This window comes from Pelodiscus sinensis, chromosome 3 (genome assembly GCF_049634645.1).
Source record: "Pelodiscus sinensis isolate JC-2024 chromosome 3, ASM4963464v1, whole genome shotgun sequence".
Taxonomy (NCBI): Eukaryota; Metazoa; Chordata; order Testudines; family Trionychidae; genus Pelodiscus; species Pelodiscus sinensis.
Genome location: NC_134713.1, coordinates 153285275 through 153310402, shown reverse-complemented (window position 1 = coordinate 153310402; position 25128 = coordinate 153285275). Strand labels below are relative to the sequence as shown.

Sequence of the window (25128 nt, the reverse complement as noted above, 5' to 3'; positions counted from 1 at the left end):
AATGTGGCGCATCTACACAATGCCAAATTTCTAAATAAAGCACTATTTTGAGACATCCCTTATTCCTTGTAAAACGAGGCTTACAGGGATGCCAAAATAGCACATCCGTTATTTCGAAAATTATTTTGAAATAGTGGACGCATTCCTTTGACGCGGGGTAGCTATTTTAGGATATCCTGAAATAGCCTTGCAGTCTAGATGTAGCCCAACTGTGAAATAAGATAACTATGTTGTATCCAACCAGTATTTACAGTGCAGTACTTACAGTACAGATTTGCTCTAGAAGAAAAGGCATCTTCACGTAATACAGAAAACAATCGTTCTTTCTTCCAATAAGAGTGCACTCTATCTTGATTTTAATACAGTTTTAATAAGTGATTAATTAGCATCAATCAGTTGAGATGATCTTAACTCTTTATGAGCAATTCACCTATGTGTCAAAAACGTTGCATTGCCTTAGGATTTAGCAAACATGGCCCCAACCATATAAAGACTTAAATTTATGACCCCATAGCACGTACATGGCACATGGACTTCTTACAAGGTACCAAGTCAAACATGTGACAAGTCTTTTCAAGATCAGAGTTTAAGTTGCAAATACTCCATGATAGTGCACTCTTGAGTTGATGTTCTTACATAATATAATCTTTATGGATGCTGAGACAATTAAAGATCGTAGTCAGACTATCCTGAGTTTAGCAGTAAAATATCTGAGACTCCAAAAGTAACATCTAAGACCATAACTGCAGTCAAAAGCAACATTCACTGAGAAAGACATGATACACATCAAAAATCTTTAAATGGTCAGAGTGGATTAAATTATAACAACTGCCTTTGGATACTGTAGGGGTGTGAAAGACTAGTCGACTTTCCAGTAAGCAAGTGCTTATCAGATAGTCGACTACTCGCTTTCACTCCCTTCCTGCAAGGTGGGGGGAAAGCGGGAGAGAGAAGGTGCTTCAAAGCAGCAGCGCCCCGTGAAGCCTGGGGCCAGACCCTGGGTTCCACACAGCACTTTCACTTTGAAATGCCACATACAGCCCTAGGGCAGCTGCATGCAGCGTTTCAAAGTGGCAGCGCCACGTGGAGCCAGGATCTGCTGCTTATAAATGCCATGTGCAGCTTGGGGCCAGCTGGAGACCTGGGCTGCACACACCATTTCAAAGCGGCAGTTCCTCATGGAGCCCAGGGCCGTTGGGAACTCAAGAGTCCCCAGATGACCCTGGGCTCCATGTGGCACTGCCACTTTGAAACACTGCATGAGAGCACAGGGCCAGTGAAGACTGCCTGAGACTGCATGCTGGCACCATGCTCCCCACAGCGCTTTCGCCTTTCAACACCCTGGAGCTGTTGCTACACTTCAGAGGCAGAGGCACCCTTACTGACTAATTGAACAGTCAATGAAAATTGCATCAACTATTCGATTAGCCAATTAATCTAAATTTAACATCCTTAGGATACTGTCATTCATATTGAACTATATAAGCACAACACTAATTATATTCTTGTGACAGTCAAGTTGAAGAGAAGAGCCAAGGCCAAAGAATAAGAATTAAACAGAAGAAACAGAACCGGATATTTTATTGCCAAGAGAGGATCAGAAAGAAAGTCTCAGAGACACAGAAAAAAAATTTACAGATAGCTGACAGTGGGAAAAGGACCTTCTGTCCATGAAAGAAAGAAGGAGAATCTCTTGAGAAAACTGACAATGAAATTAGGTGGAAAAGACAAGTAGTAAAGAAATTACAATTACGGGTAAGGAGAGGTCAAAACAGAATGAAACATTTATTCAAACATATAAAACCTGGCATTAAAACTATTTAAGGATTCAGAGGACATAAACTACCCAGGGAAAGTGCAGCTTCACACATTACTCTCTCTCCAGTTCTTGAAGGGCTGGGATAAACACAACTTCCACACTGCAGCCTTCTAACAGTCCAGGAAGCAAACCATCAAGTGGGTCACGAGATGTGACTTTCACTCTCTCAAACTACAGACGTTCCACTGAACTCAAACTTATGGAACACAGTGAGGGCATAAGAAGGAAGCATTTTTGTAGTAATACAGGGGAGGTTATAATCGAGGCATAGATCGTGCCCCTGACCTTCTGTGTTAGGGGAGATGGGAGGAGGCAGAAACTCAGTATTGATACAAAGGGGCAGAAATGTGTGACCTTCCCATCCCTCTCACATCATCAACTAAACTCAGAGGAGTGTTGCCAACTCCCAGGCTGAATCTTCCACCAACAAAGAGACGGATCTTGGCTGAGGGAAGAAGAGGCTCAACGTCTGAGCTCGTAGCTTTTCACAAGCATCGATATCAACAGATCCACCTCTCTGTCAAACACACTTGAATGCAGACACAAACAATTAAACCTGCAGGTCATAATGCTTCCTTTGCCATAGACTTCTACTAACCCTAGAGCTAATTAAAAATGAAGTTATATATTGAACAGATATAAGTGAGATTTCAGTGTTTTCAGGTGAAACTGATTTACAGTCTTCATATCTGTTTAGTCCTCATTCCTAACCCTCATTTTATTGACTGATGGAAAAAAATGAGAATGTTATTGAAAGAACACAGTAGAAAAAAAATATAGCTTAATGTATATTTCTATATACTCTTCAAGTTCTGAAACTACTATTGTTTTTTCTAATATGCCTTCACTTTTATGCAGTAAACTTCCCAATTTTTTTTTCAATGTCCATATTCCACAAGTTGTTAGAAACTACTTGCACTTCTTCAAGGTTATGGTTAAGTTAATGTGCTAACCATGCATTGTGTCTGAAGGATAAGAATTATTTTAAATAGAATGGAGGAAATTCACCTTTTCATTGTCACGTGCAGAATATCTTTGAGAGTATCTGGAGAACTGCTAATTATTAAAGGAATACATGTACAGTAAAATCTATAGTCCTTTGTAATTTGAAGAGCTCTATGTTCTCTTTTAGGGATATCGGTTTCATTCACTAACTCAATGAAGAGTTTTTATCCTGAAATTTCTGAAGAGGCCTGAAGTGCAAATTTGTTACCCATGGACACAGGTGGCCAACACAGTTCTCAGAAGGTACCTATTTTTAGCAAGTCTCAGAACTCATACCTAGAAATAACTGAAGATGCTAAAGGAAACTTGGACAAAACTGACATCAAATGCATATCCTTTGGAGATGAATTTTTAAAGCCTCACTAATTCATGTATTTTTTCTCTAGAGTCTTTCAAGTAACTGTAATAGATACTCTAAAATCTTCAGTTTGCTTCATAATTCTTTCTCGAGATATTACTAACATATCTGATGATGCTTTATAAGAAGTTCCTTCTATGAAGATACTTTTAGCTAAGAAAGTTACAGTTAATATACTGTCTTATAGTAACAAAACAATATGCTCTCTCAAATTCTAAAAATGTTTAATCTCAGTTGATATGGAGAAATTCTCATTATGTATTTACTATATCATCTAGTACAGAACAAAATGTGATAAATAACTTACTTGGGGGGGGGAAGGAAGGGGAACCACTGATTAAGGAAAAATTATCTTCATCTGGTTGAACATTTAAAGTTGTAATAGTCTAACAGTCTAACAGCAGAAAGCTCCACACATTCTGCTAAGCATTTCTGTGATCTCTTCATCAGACCTGTCTGTCAGAGTCAGATTATTTCTTTATTAAAATGGTATTTGGGATGCATACACATGGCTATCACTTGTCTGACAAAGAACAGATACATTATATAACCCTGGTGAAGACACTGCGCATTGTGTACAATTTGGTTCATGTCATTGAAGAACAAAAGAATTGGAGATAGAGGGAAGGGAAAGGTGGGAATCAAAAGATAGTTAGGATAGATGACCAGAGAAGAGACAAAGGGGGGAAGAGAGAGAGAGAGAGAGAAAACAAAGTAGGATATTACATAACAGTTTGGAATATTAGCATTTGGGAGAGGGTAATTTACAGTAGCCAGCAGCACACAAATGAGCAGAAGTAATGTGCATCTCAAAGATGATAGATATTAAAAAGCATGTTACAATAAATCTATTGAAATTAATCAGCTGAAATACCATCACCATGTTTCCACTAGATCAGTGGTCTCCAACCTTTTTACACCAAAGATCACTTTTTAAATGACAGACCAAGCCAAGATCTACCGCCCCGCCCCTTCCTTGAAGCCCCACCCTCTCTATTCTCCTCCTCTCTATCACTTGCTATTCCCAATCCTTATACTGCTGCTTTAAAAAAAAAAAATCTTCTATAGGAAGAGGTTTTTCCAACATTTGGCCTGTGTAGACTGGACCAAATGTCAGAAAAAAAAACCCTTCTTTTGGAAGCCCCCTTATTCCTTGTGGAAAGAGGAATATAGGGGTGACTGAAAGAGCATGTCTGCTCTTCCACTAAAAAAAGCGGAAAACAAATGCAACCCTGGATGCTGAAGAGTTTTTCTGGGATATCTCCAGAATCCTGAAAAACTCCTGCAGTCTAGCTGGACCCTCTCTGGGTTGAGACAGGATGGGTAGTCTTTGGGATGGGAATGAGGGAATTGGGTGTGGGAAGGGGTGAGAGGTGCAAGCTCTGGGAGGAAATCTGAATGCAGGAGGTGGAGGAGAACGGGACACTGGCTCAGGAAGCCTGCTCCAGCACAGCTGGAGCTAGGCGCAGCCTCCCTGGGCTGAGCGCAGGGCAGCAGGGCTGGAACGAAGATAAGAGGCTGCCCGGCCAGCTGGCCATGGCACTCAGCCATGGTGCCCCATGCTCCACATGGGCAGGCGCAGAGAAGAAGCCGCCCGATCAGGGGCAGCCTCTTTCAGCTGAAAGCCACAGCCACGTGGCTGCGGTGTTTCAGCCCTCCCGGCCTCCCAGCTCCCACCATTCCACACAGCTACTCACCTGTGTTGTTGCTCGGTGAGTAGCTGCTCCTCAAATGAGGAAATCAAATGTAAATGTACTGCACAGGCGTGCAGTTCAGAAAGGGCTCAAGATCGACTCTTAGAGCCCCTGAGATAGACGGGTAGATCGCGATCTACCGGTTGGTGACCACGGCACTAGATTATATAAGCAAGGCCTCCTTAATTTACCTTGCTGTAAAATCACAGTGCCTTCCTTGTTTTCACTCTTCTTGTGATAGAATAAATGCCCCCCCCCCCACCTGTCTATAATCAGCCATCTTTAGCAGAAGCAAAGTGCTAACTTCACAGTACAAGGGACTTTTCTTGGGATTTTATAGCGAGATAATCCTAATATGTAACAGTCATCTCACTGAAAGAGATATTTTGTCAATGAATGCAAAGCCAAAGCCAGTGCATGGATTACTACAATAGAGTGAGAAAGTGTTTGTAAGCAAGTACTTGCTGAAATGAGGATTTGGGGCAAGGCTCAGAAGAGCAAACAAGTGTTAATTTAGTTTGTCTACTGGAGAAATAGCTCTCTCACATACTGAAATAGATTTTTCTTTCAAAGAATGGAAGGAAGAGAGGAGAAAGCAATTTCTGAATATTTCAACTTGTTGCCACTAGCATGCTTAATTGTGTTAGAATAGGCAGAGAATGTATATGAAGCTGCTCCTCAAGCAAGTTAATGTACGTCACCCGCCCCCTCAAGATATATGAAAATTGGCATAGGCATAACTCAAAGACATCTTAGGCAAAATACATCATGACATTTTTAAAATTACAATCTGCTGAATGTATATATTCTATGTCTGTATATGCATCCTTCTTGTATGTGAAGTTAGCAACATGAGGTGTGGATCTGTTTATAATTCTTAATGTTCTAATGAGGGTGATTAGTAATACTCTGGAGACATGACCCAGTGCTCATGACAATGATCTATACGTGGATTTGTTTTTCTGGTAAGCCCAACCTGTGAGTCCTACAAAGACATGGACAAACCACCTGATACTGGAACCCATTTTGGGTCTTGTACTTTTCCACTCAAGGTGAGAAAAGTTTGAACTGAACAGAAAGAATTCCTGACTTGGGCAAAAAGGATATTAAGGTGGGAAACCAAACAAAGGGAAACCAAACGAGGAGAACCCAACTTACCACCCTAGATGCCTGCTGGAAACACCTAAGGCTGAACAGGGGGAAGGATCAGGCCCAAGCTAGGAGGCTGCCTAGCTTCTGAAAAAGATTATTAGAACTGGAGTTAAGATAAGAATTTGCATGTAACTGGTTTCTTAGTATATTAGGATTAACTGGTGTGTTTTATTTTGGCATAGTAATTTACCTAGATCTGTTTTTACTTGCAATCACTTAAATCCTATTTTTACCTTTGTTTATTTTTGAGCTCAAGGTATATAATCGTTACCTCGGAGGAGCAACCACTTTGCATATCTCTCTTTCACTAATAAAGCTGACCCGTGATTGTGATGGGTTCAACGTACATTTGCGTGACAATGATATTCTTGTGATAAATTGTGGAACTACTTCATTAATCATATACATCATGAACCATCTTTTATGTGCTGTATCTTAATTCATTTCAGCTAGGACTACTACTAGAACAAACATCAGAGCAACTTTAAGGAGCTACAAGAAGTCCTGTGGCACCTTATAAACTAACAGATTTATTGGTGCATAAATTTTCGTGGGCAAAAACCTACTTGGTCAGATGCATGTAGTGGAAATTCCAGAGGCAGGTATAAATATACAGGCATAAGTCAAGAGTTCCAATCAAGAGCTAGAGATAACAAGGTCAATTCAGTCAGGGAGGATGAGGCCCACTTCTAGCAGCTGATGTGGAGGTGTGAAAACCAAGAGAGGAGAAACTGCTTTTGTAGTTAGCTAGTCATTCACAGTCTTTATTTAATCCTAAACTGATAGTATCAAATTTGCAGATAAATTATAGCTCTGCAGTTTCTCTTTGAATTCTGTTCTTGACTTTTTTTGTTGTAGGATGGCTACTTTTAAATCTGCTACTGTGTGTCCAGGGAGATTGAAGTGTTCTCCTACAGGTTTTTGTGTATTGCTAGGGATGTCAACTTGTAATTGACTAAACAATCAACCAATACACTTAGGTTTATCAGTTCATCTTGTCGACTACACACATTCCACCCCCCCCTTTGCTGCTTCTGATACAGGGGCAGCAAGTGGGGGAGGGCAGGAGCCAGTACTGGGCGGGGGAGGTGAGGGGATCCAGCTTAAAAGTAAATTCCCCCCAGCACCACTCTGCGGTGCTTCTTTCCCCACTCTCCCCATCATCCCCCGCATGAGGCAGCAGTGCAAGGGAGGTGGGAGGAAGGGAGATTACAGCGAAACAGCCTCTGTTTGCAGTAGGCCCGAGCCCTGTCACAGTGCTGCCTCTGATACAGGCAGTCTGTGCAGTGAGCTGGTTTGTAAAGTGGCTCCCTACACTGACTGTCTTCCACCTGGCACCCTACTCTGCTGCCTCTGTATCAGAAGGCAGCAGTGCTCAGTGGCAGGGGGCTCCTCAGGAATGGGGCCAGAGCACACTGGCTGTCAGCCCCACCCTTGGGGACTATAGAATAGTAGAGTAACTAATAAGAATTAATGTGATTACTTGACATTCAATTACCCGATATCTAACATCCTATCGAATAGTTGTGTAACCGCTAAGATTCCATGCAATTACATGACTAGTCAATTACACAATATCTAACACCCTTAGGTAACATTACATCATCATCATCATCTTTCCAGCATCTACCATTAACACTGTTAACTACTGAACAAAGAACATAAAGTGAAGAGAAGATCTTAGAGGGAAGATCTGCACATAGGTGCTTCTGGCACCATGAGTAGGTGATTTAAAAAGTACTATTCCTCCCTCTATCACCTATCGACAATTGTTTCCAATCTGAAGACAATTTATACCTTCAAGTCAGCAGCACTGCTATGGACACACGCATGGTCCCCCCAATATGCCAACATTTTTAAGGCTGACCTCGAACAACTTTTCCTCAGCTCTCTTCCCCTAGCATCCTTCCTCTACTTACACTATATTGATGACATCTTCACCATATGGACCCATGGGAAGGAAAGCCTTGAAGAATTTCAGTGGGATTACAACAATTTCCACTGCACCATCAACCTTAGTCTGGACAAAGAGATCCACTTCTATGACACTACAGTGCAATTAAATGATAGCCACATGAGCACCACTCTGTACCAGAAACCTACTCACAGCTATTCTTACTTCCATGCCGTTAGATTCCATCTAGGACACATCACACATCGATTGTTTATAGCCAGGCCCTAAAATACAACCAGATTTGCTCCAATCCCACAGAAATAAACACCTAGAAGATCTTCATCAGGTATTCTTAAAACTTAAATACCCACCAGGGGAAGTGAAGAAACAGATTGACAGAGCCAGACAAGTCCCAGGAACCTATTTCTTCAAGTCAGGCCCAACAAGGAAAACAACAGAACATCCCCGGTCATCACCTGCAGCCCGCAGGTTAAATCCCTCTAGCGCATCACTGATAATCCACAACCTATCCTGGAAAATGATCCCTCACTCTCATAGGCCTTGGGAAACAGGCCAATCCTCACCCATACAACTCTCTAACCTGAAGCAAATACTTCCTTGCAGCCACACATCACAATTCAGATACATTCACCCAGGAACTTACCCCTTCAACAAGCCCCATTGTCAACACAGTCCACATATCTACACAAATGGCACCGTCACAGGACCTAACCACATGAGCCATAACATCAGGGCCTCATACAACTACACATTCTCTAATGTGATAAATGCCATTAAGTGCCAGCAATGCCCCTCTGTCATGCATATTGACCAAACTGGACAGTCTCTACAACAAAGGACAAATGAACACAAATCAAACATCAGAAATGGTAACACATAAACCTGTAGGGGAATATTTTAACCTACCTGGGCCCTCAATGGATTTGAAAGTAGCCATTTCTTCTACTTTAGCAAAATAGAGCCACAAGTTCTATAGTCGTGTCAGTCGTTTTGTTGTGTGCTGCATGACTGCTTAGCACCAGAATTGAATTAAGGTCCTTTCTTATTACACTACAGGTTGAACCTCTCTAGTCCAGCACCCTTGGGACCCGACCAGTGCCAAACCAAGAAATTCACCAGACCAGGGGAGGTCAGTCTTGTCTAGCAGCATTATCAACACTTCAAATGCCTATCAGAAGACATTAACGGGTAAATTAGAGCTAAACAACAGCACAGAACACTGAGAACTAGGACTGGTGGTTGTAAACAAACTTTATGAGACTGCAGGAAACTTGGCCACACCCATGATAAATGGACATCCAGCTAACTAAAGTCATGCCAGGCAACAGATGTAGCTGGACCAGAGTGTGCCAGCCTACAGAGGTTTAACTTGTATTTTCATAGTGCTCTGTTTTATTTGTTTAAAAGACCAAGGTAAAATTAAATATTTTAGGTTTGTTTCTATGGATTGAAACATTAAATTATTTTAAAATTTAAATGCTACTTTTTCCTTTCATTAACATCCTTCATTTTGTTACGCTCCCATACATTAAACAAAGCAAATATAAACAAGTGGATTCTGCAATACAACTCAACCGCCTGAGCAGAAAATGCTGTTGACAGTTCTATATTGATCTGTGTTGGTATTTGTCTGCACTTACGAGTAAATTAAATATGCTTGCGTAATAAGCTTTCTATGGTGTTTCAATCAACGTCGATATCGATTAAGGATATAAAATCCTGTTTAATTGTTTAACTGGTTAAACACTACGTTTGACTGGTTATCTGAATAAAGGGGCGGCGGGCAGGCTGGAATGGCCCCCCGACTCAGGAAGGGGCTGTTCCAGCCCAACCCGGTGCAGCAGCCTCCTTTCCCCAGCAGGCAGGGAGCGGCTCCAGACACTACAGGTTAACCAGAACTGGTAAATACCACCCATTAAGGGTGATACAGACTGGTTAACTTTTCATATTTAATATTAATATTTTCTATATGAAGTGCTATGAAATCATTTCTTATTAATTTATTTAGTGGGTTAAACAGATATTTCAGTTTTTAGGGAGATATCCATACTATTCAAGAAGGTTTTTTTAATTCAAGTTCTCTCTCATAATTTATACTACTTGCTTTTTTCAGAAGTTTAAGACAGTGAAATTGACTAGAAATTTACCAGAACAGAAGTGAAACTTGTTGATCCTCACACATTACCACAACACCGCAAAGCTGGGGTTTTAACCGGTGCAGAGACCACTTGGATGTAAAACATAAATGTTTCCATTTTCAAAACAATATTACAAACTGGTTAGGTATTTATAAGATAACTCAAAGGGCACACAAAAGGCTTTGCTCCCGATTAGTACTTGGGATATTAAATATTTGTTAATTAACTAAATCGAATAGTCAATGGAATTTCCACTGACAACTCAATTAGTCGATAAGTGGGGGCCTATTTGAAATCATGGGATGGTGGGCGGGCGGAGCCCGCCCACCTTCTAAAAGCCCCTCCCCAACCTTATGGGAGGGACACTGGACCCATGTTCAATTGATTGCTTGGGACAAATAATGACTAAAGGATCAAGAAGTGCGGGCTAGAGGTTCAAAATAAGGGAGCCGGATGAGGACACCGAGCAGAGAACCCCAGACAGCGCCCACTGCTCCTCAAAGCTGTAGATGGAGCCAGTGGACGCCGCCCAGAGGAACTCTGCCCGGATTCGTGACACGAGGGAGGAGCGGAAATAGGCCCCACAGTCGCAGAGAACCCCCTCGTCTAGCATCCTCCTCCTGCTATTAAAGATGGCAGCTTTCGCTAAGGCCAGGAGGAGGTTGACGAGGAGGTCTCGCGACTTTGTGGGGCCACGGATTGGGTGTGCATAAATAAAAAGGTGAGGGGAAAAGTGCAGCCAGAACCTCAATAAGAGGTTCTGGAGGAGCCGGAATAGGGGCTGCAACCTGGCGTATTCGAGGTAGGCGTGTGCCAGGTTCTCCCTCACGCCGCAAAAGGGGCAGGTGTCTGGGATAGGGGTGAACCGCGCCAAGTACACGCCCGTGCTCACGGCCCCGTGAAGGAGCCGCCAACTGATGTCCCCGACGGGCCGCGGGATTAAGTGGGGGTAAGAGCCCTCCAGACTAGCTCTCCTGGGACTGCTGCAGCTCTGCCTCTCCTGCACCGCAGACGCAGTGCTGCTTCCCCACCCCCAATGCCTCTGATACAGAGGCGGGGGGGGGGGGGCGGCGCAGGGAGAGGAGCAACTAGTCGAGTAGTCACATCCCTAATTAGTACTAAAAAAAATTACAAATCCTGTTGACTTCAGCAGAAGTTTCAAGTAGTCAAAATTCAGGAACAAAGTGAAAGTTTGCCAAATGAACAATAAGAAGTAGTTTGTACAATCCAGATCAGAACATTGCAGCAAGTCCAAAGATAGCAAAAACAAAAGAATTATGAAAAATTAAACCTTGGTAGGTGAATCAAGATGCAGCAAAAAGAGCAACTCATAACACTTGAAAGCTGCTAAAGAAAATGTATTTACTTCACCAGAAAAATTAATCTGTTATTTTATTATCTTATGTGTCCCACAATCACAATTAAGTGAACATCAAAGTGAAGGCAAATCATCTATCTTGATAGGACAAATAATTTTAGAACAAGACCCATCCCACTGTAGCATTTACAAACTGATGCACAGAAAATCTACTCAATATATTACGCGTAAACAGCCTTCTACTGATTTGGCACTACTGTATGCCATTCCTACTTGATTGTGTCTGGTTCATTGCCTTAAAGGTTAATTGTAGCCCTGCTGAATTTAACTGTGCAGAAGCCTATTACAATGAATGCAAACTATGTCCTTGGACAAAAGTAAACATTTTATTTTCCAGTTTGCACACACAAAACCCTAAAAAAATATTCCTCGTCTGTTCTCTCAGCTTTTGGATGCAAAATTAACCTACATAGGTCTTATACCTTTCAATGAAGCATCCTCATAATTATATTAAAGCTATAGTTACTGTATGTGTTAGGTCTTATTTATATAAATTAAGTTGAAAATAGCAGGACAGGAAACATGTCTTGCAAAAAGTACTATTTCAACAATTTGCAGTTTCTTACCTTAGTTTCCCTGGGACACCTGCCAAAATTATGCCTAATGTGCAATATCCTATCCAGTCTCAAAATTTAAAACTGACTTTCAGATAGTCTCAACATGTTGAAGACTTTTTTGCTAGTTATCTAGCCTGAGAAGACATCACACAGTATTATTCTTTGTAGCATTTAATTACAAGAAAAACGCGTATAGTTAAAATTGGAAATTTAACTTTAATATTGGATTGAAAAACTATCAAAAAACTTAATTTACAAACGGGGGAAGTGAAAGCAACTCTACAAATTAACTGCATCTGGTAGTAAAATGTTTCAGCGAGAGGCAAGATATGGAGAAAGGAATCAACATTGATTCTGTAACTTAAAATAGAAGAAAAACTATTAAGCTATTTTATGGCATAGATGTTTGTCTAACTTCCACTATAGCGAAGATTATAAAATAGTTTCTATTTTAACTTCTTGTTTTCACATGCCCATAACTTTCCCAAACATTCACCTTTTGCAATGAATCTTTTCATGCTTTACCACTGCCCAAAGGATTATACAGGCAGTCCCCGACTTACACGGATCCAACTTATGTCGGATCCGCACTTACGAACGGGGCTTTTCTCGCCCCGGAGCTCACAGGCGGCGGGACCGCCCAGAGCGCACTGGTCCCGCCACCGCGTCCTCCAGGGCGAGAAAAGCTGCTCCGGGTCTCCCTGGTGTGCTGGGGGGGACTCCCCAGCACAGCAGGGAGACCAGAGCAAAGCCGCACAGGCGGCGGGACCCCGCTGCCCGTGCGGCTTTGCTCCAGGGCAAAGGAGTAAAGCCACACGGGCAGCGGGGTCCCGCCGCCTGTGCGGCTTTGCTCGGGTCTCCCTGCTGTGCTGGGGGGGGACTCCCCCCCAGCACAGCAGGGAGACTGGAGCAAAGCCGCAAAGGTGGCAGGACCTCTGCGCCTCCGCGGCTTTGCTCGGGTTTCCCTGGTCTGCTGGGGGGGGAGGGGGCGCAGCTAGTGCGCCCCCCCCACCCCCAGCAGACCAGGCTTTTGTTGCGGGACACCTGGGGTAGAGCAGCTGGGGTGCTGCCGGGTTGGTCCTGCAGAGACCGGGTTGGTCCTCCTGTTCTGTCCCAGGAGTCCAGATTCAGCCACTGTTGAAACTGATTAGCGGCTGATTCCAGGAAGCCGGGGGCAGAGCAACTCTGCCTAGGGCTTCCTGTAGTCAGCCGCTGATCAGTTTCAGCAGCGGCTGAATCTGGAGCCAGTTCCGACTTACATACAAATTCAATTTAAGAACAAACCTATAGTCCCTATCTTGTACGTAACCCAGGGACTGCCTGTATTACATAGAGCAGAAGACACCTGGACAATTTTAAGAGTTTTAGCAAAATTCCTCCAGTAATTCTCAATTCTTGGAGAGAATAAAAAAAAAAAATCTGTACAGTGAAGTGTAGCTACATACTTAAAAAAAATAAAAACAATGGCTATAGCATAAGAGCCAGAGTTTGAAACCTGGCATTGAGGAGCAGTGTTTTCTGGTGAAAGGAGGTTGAGGAAACACACACTATGCAATTGAAAGACTGCTTGTGAACATTGCCAATGAAGTCACACTGTCTCAGGGACATCATGGCACGTTATACCTGCTTGCCCTGGCCATCAAACTGATACTCTTATGTCACTTCTAGGACAACTTTCACAAAGGGTATTTTAGGGCTTTGTTTGCACCTGCAAAATGAGTGGCGAGAGAGAGGAATTCTGATTGCACCTAGGAAGCTGCATGAGTATTACCAATAGTGGAAACAGTAGAGAAGACAAAGCAACAGCTCTCCAATGTGTCAGCAGTAAAATCACTTTGGTCTCATCTACATAATAGCTTCCACTTGCAGACATCAACCAGGACAAAAAACATGTGCAACTTATTACAGCACAAACACTCCCTTAAGTTTTAATGAAACTGCAAACTCTTTAAAAAGACACAACTTCCTTAACTGCAGTGCCAGGAAAAAAAGGTGTAAATAGAATTACAAACGCATCAACAGCCTTGCTGGATTTTATAAAATTTTACAAATTCAGTAGTTTCATTTAAAAAGAAAGTTAAAACAAAATATTTTCTGTTTTCTATCACCATTACAAACATATAAAAACTAATTTCGACCAAATAATAGCAGCACAGGGAGGAACTAAACCCATTCACAATGAAGTGACTACTTTAAACAATAAGTTCGGAGCCTTAAAATGGTTAATTATTAAGAATATGCAAATCCGTTTCCCCCTTTTTAAAAAGACAAAGGTATTAAATTCAAAAAGCTATATTTGTTTTTCTGGTTACATGCATAACCAATTTGTATTGGTTGTGAAATCACAATTTTCAGGATAAGAACACAAGCAAATTAATAATGCTATTACATTTGAACCTTAAAAGACAGTTAGAAAAATTAAGTGTGCACAATTTTTTTCCAACTTGCTTGAAAATGAAAACCTTTTTTCTACATAGTAAGAAATCAAAACATGTTTGACATGAGAATTGCTTGAAAAAGACATGAACTCAAGAACAGAATTTTGAAATGAAGTCCTTTAACAGAGAGGTCAGAAATTAAATGTTTATTCTCTATGTCCCATTAGTAGCCATATATAATTTAAATTAAAATCTAATTCAAACTGGTTGACATTAGTTTTTTTAACAACAAAGATGCTAACCTACATTTTAAAAGGTATCGCACATTCCATCTTAGGGAGGTTACTTATCGTTTAAAATGATAACTGGTTAAATGCTGGTTTAACTAATTAGCCATGGAGCAGCCCAGCTAGGCCTACCTTACCATAGACTGCTCCAGCTGGGGTAGGCCTGCTGCTGCACACCATAGATGGGGCATTGCTTTGGCGTGGGCACACCACGCTGAGGATTTGGCCAGGCTGGAGCAGCCCACTCAGCCCTGCCAGTTCACCAATTACCCATAAGCATCACCTGGCAAGCATGATGCTTAGCAGGTAATCAGTTAACCCTTTAATCACTATTTCATCTACAGTCTTTGTCCACAACTTTAAGTCCCGACAAATGTTTTTCCCCACAACATGGAAACGAAGGATGTTAAAATGCAGGAGTGGGGGGTTGTAGACATGTAACTGCTGAAATTTTCAGCAACAGGGAGGCAGCTCCCCGTGAGCACTGGCTCCCAGCTGCCCCCACTCCCTTCTGTAGTGCAGTGGGAGGGGACCCAGGTTCATCAGTTAATGATTTAAACATGTATACTATCACAGCCCTAATGGAAACCCACGCTGTAGATGCAACAATACTGTACAACTTTGACAAAACCAAAGAAGACATATAATTATCTCCAGCAGAAGTTTATGACAGTATTTTATGTTCCCATCCCCAAACCCTTTTTTTCAACCTAGTGACACACTTATATAACAGAGAAACAATCTGACAGAGATGATTTGGCCAATATTGACACCACTCCATCAAATAGTGAACAAACAAGATACAATGCACTTTTGAACCTGTAAGGCTCAGAAACCAGGCCATGCTCTTGCTTAAGGCAATGGAAGAAAGAATTCTTGTCAGGATATTTTCTCCCATGCCCCGTCTTCCCAAATCAAAACCATATGTTTCTATCATGTAAAGCAAATCCAAACAATAAAAATATTCTAACTATAGCACAGCTAATACTACTCCAGTTAACTCATCCCATGCTGTCTCCTTACCTCCCTCACTCCCCCCCTCCACTTTCAAAGTTTTATTCCTCTCCTCAGGTTTTTTTTTTAGCTTGAAGCTACAAAAATACTCATGCCTTCACTGTCTTCAAAAAGCCATCCTTGTTCCTACCTGCCTCTTCAGCTACTTGATTTTCCCCTTTATCTCATTCAACCTCCAAGCTTTAAGAGGAATCGCTCAAAAATCATAAAGTCACTTATTCTCCCCTATATCCTTTTTAAAACACCTCTCTGCAATCAATCTTTTCCACCCGGCATTAAACAGACAAGTTACAACTTCTCTGTTTCTTCTCAACTCTGTAAATTGTGTTCTCATCCTTCCATCCCACACTATTTTATGAACTTGTCACATGCTGCTTAACACTTACAGTGAAAGATCTCTGGGGCAGAGACTGGTATCTTTGTTATTTGTCTGTGTAGTACATGCACAATGGGGCATGTACTTGATTCGTGGTTGCATTTCCTAGCTGCTACCATAACACAAAAAACACTAAAAAGATTCAAAAGAACTCATCTGAAATTGACTATGGCATTCCAAAGAGTTCCCAGATTGGGAAGCTAAATGGCCTTTATTTCAGAAAGATAACTAAAGCGATTACTAGATTTACCAAAGCAAAGAGGAAAAGGCCAACTTCCACCATCACCCAATATTTTTGCCTTCTGTGGGACAAAAAGAACCAAACACACATAGAACTTCACAATAAATAATGGTATTTATAATGACTAGGGGGTAGTGCCCCCTGCTCACTACACTCACCAACCCCTGTCTGTGGGGGCTTTTAAGTCGGCTCCCCCCAGCATCCTCTCCTCTCCCACCTCCCTGCTGCCTCACTGTGAGAGGGGAGGAAGTGACTAGTGTTTCAACTATCCTATAAGCTTTTGCTGAACGGACAGTTGACTAGTCAATTAGTTGCTTACATCCCTAGGAGGCAGCCCCAGCCTCTCGGCGCCCCGCTCCCTGGCTGCTAGGGCCGTGCCAGTCACTTGACGTAAGCTCTCCCCTAGGTTGCCAGGGATAGCAGGGACCACACCAGACCCAGCCTCTCAACACCCCCAGACACTGGGGAGGTAAGGGCCAGAGGCCACGCCAGACCTGGCCACTGGAGAAGGGAGACAGTAGGCAAGGCCGGCTCTCCCCTCAGCCGCCGGGGAGAGCTGGGACCACGCCAGACCCAGCCTCTTGGCCCCCACCCAGCCACCAGGGAGAGGAGGGGAGGGCTGGGGGCCATGCCAGTCCCAGCCTCTCGGATGACCGCTGCCCATGTCCCCCATCTCTCTCCCCAGCTCCCAGGTCCCCCACCCTGGCTGCAACTCTGGCCCCTTGGTTCCCCCACCCCTTCCCAGTCACAGCCCATGCCTCTCAGCCCTCCCATGTCCCCCATCGGCCGCAATCAACCCCGGCCTCTCTGCCCCCCCACCTCCCTCTCCAGCCGTAGCCAGACTCAGCCTTGTGAAGGAGTGGGGGGGGGGGGGGGGCGTGGCAGCTCCTCGCTCATCCTGGCACGGAGTCTCGAGGCTTTCTCCTCTCCCCTTCCCCCATTGCCCCACAGGAAGCCAGTGCTGGTCGGCTGGAGTGCTGGGCAGGCAGCAGCCTGAGCATTCCTGGCCCTGGCCCAAGGGAGCCAGAGATGACAGTTCTCCACTGGGCCTTGGTGTATCGGGGTCCTGAGCACAGCAAGGAGCCACTGCCACTTAGCCCTCCTGCAGTGGGTGGAATGTGCCCAGGCTAGGCTGCCAGGCGGCTTTGCCACACCAGTGTCTGGGGCAGGAAGGCCATGTAAAGGCAGAGCCTGTGGGACACCAGAGTGACGTCATGACATCACTCTGTTTTCCCACAGGAACATTTTTTAGATAGATTAGATAGATAGATTAGATATCTCCTCTTTTGCCTGTACCTCACCAAAACCAATTTCCAGCAATACTATGTGACATGACCTGAAGGGGAAACATTAGAAATAGTCCCTAAATTATTACTATCTTGATTCAAAAGAAGGAACTGTTGGTTCAAAGCTTCACTCACTCCAACCCCAGTAGAGCCAGGAAATTCTTATCTAAACTGATGAGCCCCCTGTTTCCAAATCCCTCAACACACTCAAGTTTTACCCATTGTGTACTAATTACACTTTATTATGAGGAGGTTTAACAAATAGTTACAAACATTAAGAAGAGGAACACAAGAAAATGTCTATTCTCATTCTTATCTTATCCCAATATCATTAAAAAAAATCCTTTGATAATATGAATGAATATAATATAGTCAGTCTTCATCCTTCCTTTACCTCCTCAGAGTTCCCAAAAAGCATCTGAATGGAAGCAAAACTTCATTACTCATAATATATAAATTCATACAAACTTCTTAAATTTTGCCTCCTTTTCCTCCTAATTTATCAATCCATTCAGACTTAATTTTCCTAATCACATAGAGGTAGGTTCCTATTGAAAGTGTAATAAAATTTCTAATGATAAATATTTGTAGGAATATACAGTGGGACTGTTAAATCACGTATTGGAAAGTGTAGAGAACAGCTAAGAGAAAAGTCTTAGGACTTAACTGTATTATGCCCACATTCCACATACTGCACCAGCTCAAGGGCATCTATACCTCTCTGGAAGTGTCCATAACAGCACAGCAGAGTGCTAGGATCTTCTTGAAGAGCTCACAATACATTCTGTGCTGTTTTCAATAAGTATTATGGAATACTCCAGGGACTATGTGGAATAAGGGGGTCAATTTCCCATCTATCCTGAGGGGAAGGTCCATAATTCCTCAGGCAATTTATCCAACAACTCATCACAGGCTCCATTTCCAGGGTGGTTGGGTTTTTGTTTACAAAACATGCTGATTTTTTCTGATTCATCAAGGGCAATTTACAATGAATTTAGAAAAAATGAAAAGTGGCCAATGGTTTTCCAGAACCTTATTTAGAGTTCTAGATACATGTGGAGAAGTAAATGGATTTCTGATTGGAATCATCCACCAATAGGCTTCAGGATGCATGACAATGAACTGAATTTCACACAGAGGACCAGCACTTTTGAAAGAGTTCCATAAGCACTGGGTAGGACAGCTGTTTTCTGGGATGATCAGGAGTAGCTACAGAGTTTCCAGAAGCTTGCAAATGTACACTTAGGACATGGAAAACTTTCCTATTAAACCAAGAACTAAGCCTACTCACCAGGCCAAAGTGTTCATGCTTTCCATTAGGGCTATTAGATATCGGGTAATTGAATAGTTGAGTAACCACATGAATTCTTATCGGTTACTCGACTATTCTATAGTTCCTGGGGGTGGGGCCAGCAGCCAGTGTGCTCAGCCCCATTCCCAGGGAGCCATCTGCCATTCTGCGCTGCTGCCTCTATATCACAGACAGTAGTGTGGGGTGTCAAGTGGGAGTTGGTCCGCGAGAGGAGGCAGGGGACTTGGTCCATAACTGGAGCTCGGACCCCCTGCAGACAGAGGCTGCTCCATGGGAAGCAGAGCAGCCTCTATCCACAGGGAGTTCAGACCTGCTTCGCGGCAGCCCCCCGGCCTCCAACATACACTGCTGCCTCTAATAAGAGGCAGCAGCGCAGGGTGGGAGGAGCCAGTGCTGGGGGGAAATGGCTTTTAAGTCTGCTCCCCCCAGCACCAGCTCCTACTCTACTTCCCCTTCTTGATACAGAGGCAGCAAGGGAGATGAGGATGCTTGTAGTCAATAAGATTAACCAATAAGTCTATAATCAACTACATGTTGACATCCCTACTTTCCATCTTCCTTCGAATCATTGTTTTCCTTCTCAATGGTTCTGTGCTACCACATCACATACCCCACACTGCAGGGTCTCCAAACCCTCACACTCCTACTGACTACATTCTGTGTCCCAAATAAATGCCAGCCCCAACAAAAACAATCAATTCATTAATACTGTCCACTATGACAAACAAGAAAAATCAGTTAAGACTTTCTCCCACAGAACACATACTAAGTTAATTATGATTTTCTGCAAGCTAATGCTGGGCCGCCTCCTGCCCCCAGACAATACGAGTGATGACCCACCATAATAAACTCATTATGGGCAGCCCCATTTCCCTTCACAGTACGTCAGTTTATGTCAGCCTGATCCGCACAAGCTTCTACTGGAATGGTAGAAGAACCTTCCAAATTGAGAGCCCTAAATGGGAGAGGCAGGAAGCAGACCAGGAACAGGAGCAATGAGTCTCTGACCAGTCTTAATACTAATTTACTACTCTAGCAGAGGATTCCTGTATGAGGGCATCTACCAATACCATCTCAAGCACCAGCCTAGTGAAGGCACACAAAATGCTGTTCCCAGATGATTAGGGTAGGGGCCTCCTAAAACACAATCTACTCCTAAAAGCAGTAGCTACCCTTACCCCAACAGCAGTGATAGAAGAACAGCTTGTCTCTTTTTTCATGAGAACTCTCTGGTCACTCCTCCTTCATCTTCCTATATAACTTAATTACAGAATGGAAATATTTACAACTAATATGTACACACATTTTATGTATTTTTTTAACTTTCTACCTTTCCTTAAGGTTCACTTATAGCTGATACCAGTCATAGATGGATTGTTCAACAGTAAGGGATAGATAAATAATATTCATGTATGTTTTTACACTTGGGCTACAGCTAGTATTACTTGTCATGCCAGAAAAGTTTCACTGAATTATGTATATTAAAAAATTTAAAGACAGAACCATTAAGTTATGATAATTTATGTAAACACATGATCTTATTTCTCTTATCTTTGTCCTCCCTTCCCTACTGTCTGTCTCTTATTTCTTATTTAGACAGTGAACTCTTTGGAACAGGCACGATATCTACCTATGTGTTTATACAGTGTCAAGCACAATGAGGCCCAAATCTTAGTTAGGGTCTTTGTTTGCTACTGCAATAGAAATAAGAATGTATCTTATTCCCACCCACTTCCTACTAATCAGTTTCCTACTAATCATATCTGCCCACTAGAAACAATATGTGAAGACAAAAGGCCAGATCTTATATACTGTCTCCATTTCCCCCCTATTCTTTCCATCACTTTCGTAATAGCTATTAATGATAGACACTTTCTAGACATATTTCTTGTTTTAGGTTTGCATTTGTCTATTCCATAGCCACCCCCCACACACAGTTTCATAACTCTTACACCACCACTGTTTATGTGCATAAAATGTCACTACTGGAAAAGATCATAAAGATATTTATATGCATCAAGTCAAATATTTTAAAACTTCTGAGTCACCCTACTCCCTCATACAACAAGTTTAACATTGAAAATATCCATCCCCATACAGTGGCCTGTATTATTTTAGACCTCTATTCTATAAGTAGGGCCTACCAAATTCAAGGTCCAAAATGGTCAATTTCATGGCTACAGGATTTGAAAATTAGGCTACGTCTAGACGACATGCCTCTGGCGACAGAGGCATGTAGATGAGGCTACCAGGGATAGGAAAATGAAGCGGCGATTTAAATAATCGCTGCTTCATTACATTTATATGGCTGCCGCGCTGAGCCGATCAGCTGTTTGTCGGCTCAGCGCGGTAGTCTGGATGCGTGGGTGTCGACATCAAAGACATTTGTCGACCACCCAGGTATGCCTCCTGGGATGAGGTTTACCTGGGTGGTCGACAAATGCCTTTGATGTCGACACCCGCGCGTCCAGACTACTGCGCTGAGCCAACAAACAGCTGATCGGCTCAGCGCAGCAGCCATGTAAATTTAAATGAAGCATTTTCCTATGCCTGGTAGCCTCATCTACATGCCTCTGTTGCCAGAGGCATGTAGTCTAGACGTAGCCTTAGTAAATTTCACATTTTCAGATATTTAAATCTGAAATTTTACAGTATTGTAACTATGGTGGGCCTGACCCAAAAGGTGATGGAGGAGTCACAAACCTGTTCGGTGAGGTGGGGGTCCACAGAACTACAGTACTGTGCTGCCTTTAGAGCTCAACTCTGAAGACAGTAACCATTAAGCTTCCTGCAACCTCAGAAGGTTCCAGGAGGTGAAGGGTGGGTGTGAGCTCCCCCTCCCTTCCCTGAGAGCGGCAGTGTAGGGAAATGATAAGTCCTGTCCCTCCCCAGCCTAGACAGAGCTAGGAGTCTCCTGGCTGGGGCACTCCTAACAGCAGGGGGAGACAGGATTTCATAGAGAAGGACTTGTGTCTCTTCAAAAGACTGTGAAATTGATAGGGCCCTATCTGTAAGGCATCACTCTGACTGTAGACAAAGGAGGAAAGGGTCAAGGGACGTTTAAGAAGAGCACAAATGGAGATGCAGTTAAGTAATTCAGTGGACTAGTCATGGGGGTACAGCCTCTTTTAAAGGAACAAGATGCACCAAAGGAAATCCAGTAAGGGGAATGCATAGGACTACAAAGAGAGAGCAGTTCAACTTGGGGGACACAAGATAGGGTAATGTGCCCAGCCCATACAGAAAGCTCATAAAAGATATCCTGCCTCCAATGTATAGAGGGGTTAGAGAATATAAAAGCCTACAAAAGCCAGGAGAGGAAAAATGTGCAGCAAGAACTCCTCTCCAGAAATTTATACGCTAGAACAGTGTTTCCCAAATAGTGTTCCACGGAACCCTGGGGTTCCGCAAAGTGAAAATAAGGGTTCCACGAGAAAATTCTATTACAATAACATTTAATGATTTACCAATATTTTTGTACACATTAAATGTGATTTTTGTTTTCAAATATGGGCAATTAAACTAAATGTTGATCTCATGACCTTGTTTAACATTTGCTCATTGTTATCCTTACTTATTTGTGGTCTACTTTTTCAGCTCCATATAAAAAACTGTTCTTAGAGGTTCCACAAAATTCTTTCGAGTTTAAAAGGGTACCATAGTCAAATAAAATTGGGGAACACTGCACTAGAAGCACAACATCAGCAGAGCTGCACCGCTGCAGTGTGTCTGGTGAAGATGCTCTCCGCAGATGGGAGCACTCTTTTCCATCGGCATAATTACTCTGCCTCCAGGAGAAGCAGAAGCTGTATCTTGGGAGAGTATCTCCTCCTGACACAGCAGTGGTGTGGACAGTGCTTGTGTAACTTGTGTGGGTGCGGGAGCAGGCTCTCACATCCCAGAGTGATGCAAGCTAGAATGACTTAAGTGGTAGCACAGGCCTATCACAAGTGAAGGACATATCCAAACCCGACTGCCTATGTATGGAGGTGCTGCCTCTATCTTATGCACAGGGATAGTCCAACCCAACGTCAACCGACAAGGCGCAGGGCTAACTGTCCAGGTTGGCTGTGTGGAAGGGAGCTGACTAGCTCGGATGGGAGAGGAGCTCAGTCTGTCTCCAAGGTGCGAGCAGAGGGGCAGAAAGAGGTGGCGGGGGAGGGTGCCTGGCTCAAGCAGGCGGGAGAGAGATGCCGATCCAGGCAGAGGGGAAGAGCGGCGCTGGGCCTAGGAGGCAAGGCGGTGTGGGAATCCCAGGGGGTGGGGAGTGCTCAGCCCCTGGGGGAAGGGCTTGGCCAGAAGGAGGGGAGCCGGAGGACTAGGCGATCCGGGCCAACGCAGCCCTGGCACCAAAGAAGGGGGCCGGGCCCGCACGGAGCGACCCGGTGGGGCTTGGCGGGAGGCGGCGGCGGCCTACACGGGCGCTGGCTACCTGGCCTGGGGGCAGCCCGGGGACCAAAGCCGCGGCTGGGGGCGGGGGCCCGGGCGGCGGAGCGGAGCGCGGCGGGGTCCCGGACTCACGTTCTCGGTGTCCCTTTCGTTGACGGTGGGCAGCGGCGTGCGCGTGGACATCTTGCGGGCGGGCGGGCCCCGCGCCGGGGACGGGCCGCCCGGGAGTCCTAGGCCGCGGCGCTGCGGGGAGACCGGCTTCCCCCGCGGGAGGGCAGCGGGGGACGTGCCGCGGCGCCCGCCCCGCTAGGTTCCCGGGGCCATGGCCTCCTCCGCGCCCGGGCCGGGATCGGGGCAGCCCTGCGGCTGCGCCTCCTCCTGCTGCTGCTGCCCGTCCAGGTGAGCGGCCGGCAGCGCGCGGGGAGCCGGAGCTGCCTCCTCACCGCATCCGGCGGCGGCGGCGGCTCCTCCTCCCCGCGGCTCTGCCCCTCCCAGCCCGCGCCGCGGGGCCCGGCCGGCCAAGGCACCGGCTCGCTGGCTGGATCCGGCCGCCTCCGCCGCCGCGCGGGGGGAGAGAAGCCGGCGGCTGCTAGTTCCGACGCGGGCGGGCGCAGCAAACGGGCGCTCAGCAGCGCGGGGTGGGCGGGCGCAGAGCAGCGCTGACGACAGGGCGGGGGCCGCGCTCCCTCATTCATTGCAGGCCCCGGCTCTGTCCCCCCTGCTGGCCGCCCGCGCGGGGTCTCGCCTTGGCCGAGCCGTGGCAGAGCTCGGGCCTGCGGGTCGGGAAGGGTTAGTTCTGCCCCAGCTTGCAGGCGCGCCGCTCCCGAGGGGGCACTTCACACCCTGGGGCTCGGGGTGCAGGACAAGCCGCTCGGGTCTGTGCAATGGGACTGACTCAGGCCCCGACGGGTGGTTGCTACTTCGGATGATCAGGGCTCGGACGAGGGACAGTAACGATCACTGAGGTTCGGGTATATATGAGATTTGGCGGGGGGCGTTCCATGGCCAGGGGAACGGACTGATGGGGATAAAGCGAGGTTCAGGTAGCCCCTCTGTGCCTGGGGGACCAAGAGGAATCCACATGCTTGGATGCGATTCCCCTCTAAGAGGAGTCAACACTGCTACATTAAGCCTATAGGTAAGGAGCCAGGTTTCCCTGGGACACAACCACAGTGGAAAGAATGAATTTTGGATTTAAGGGATCTAGATAAGCACCCTTTTACTGCAGACTCATCAGTGTTTCCACTGGCAAGACTTGAGGCATAGGAGGGTTGCAGTGCATATTTTGGGTTCTGGTTCTTTGGGTATGAGGTATTTACCGAAATAGTTAGCAATAATATTAGCATTGAAGAGCAGGCAGCTTTCCCTGCTTCTTACAGAATGTGTGCAGCTTGCACACCCCGACTTTACGGAGTTTGGAAAACTGTGAATCAGGAACTCTGCAAATTAGGCCATTTATTTATGAGCCCAATAATGTCAGTTGAATTTAGGCACTTAAACAGAAGTCACTAAACCACTGCATAGGCACAGGGATTGCCCAGCCTATGCAGTGCACATTGCTGGACTGAGGTCCTGTGTGTGGATTTTGAACCTGAAAGCGCTGATGAATTTCACATTGAAGTTAGAAACATTTTATTTTATTCTTTGAGAGATTAGTTTCTGCACAATCAGTTTTTGATCCAAAACCAAACCTGGTGGACTTACTTTTCCTCCTACTGCACATTCTAAAAATGAACATTCTAAACAAAAAACAAAAGAATGCCTATCTTCCCTGTCAGGAAAAATTAAAATAAAATGCCTCCATAAAAACCCTTACCCAATATTCTATT

At 44.6% G+C, this 25128-nt stretch overlaps 1 protein-coding gene across 8 annotated transcripts in view; it reads right to left on the bottom strand.

Moving 5' to 3' along the window:
• MARK1 (microtubule affinity regulating kinase 1) overlaps positions 1–23837 on the bottom strand; it is a 112704-nt gene extending 88867 nt beyond the window's left edge. For 2 of the 8 annotated variants that reach the window (XM_075925224.1, XM_075925228.1), the window contains exon 1: positions 23432–23837. In XM_075925224.1, coding sequence (XP_075781339.1) covers positions 23432–23482 — 51 coding nt within the window. In that variant the 5' untranslated portion in view covers positions 23483–23837. Of the gene's footprint in view, positions 1–20088; positions 20220–23431 lie in introns of those variants that run through there. The other 6 variants (XM_075925221.1, XM_075925225.1, XM_075925222.1 and 3 more) reach the window with 4 other exon arrangements.
• Between the last annotated feature and the right edge of the window lie 1291 nt (positions 23838–25128).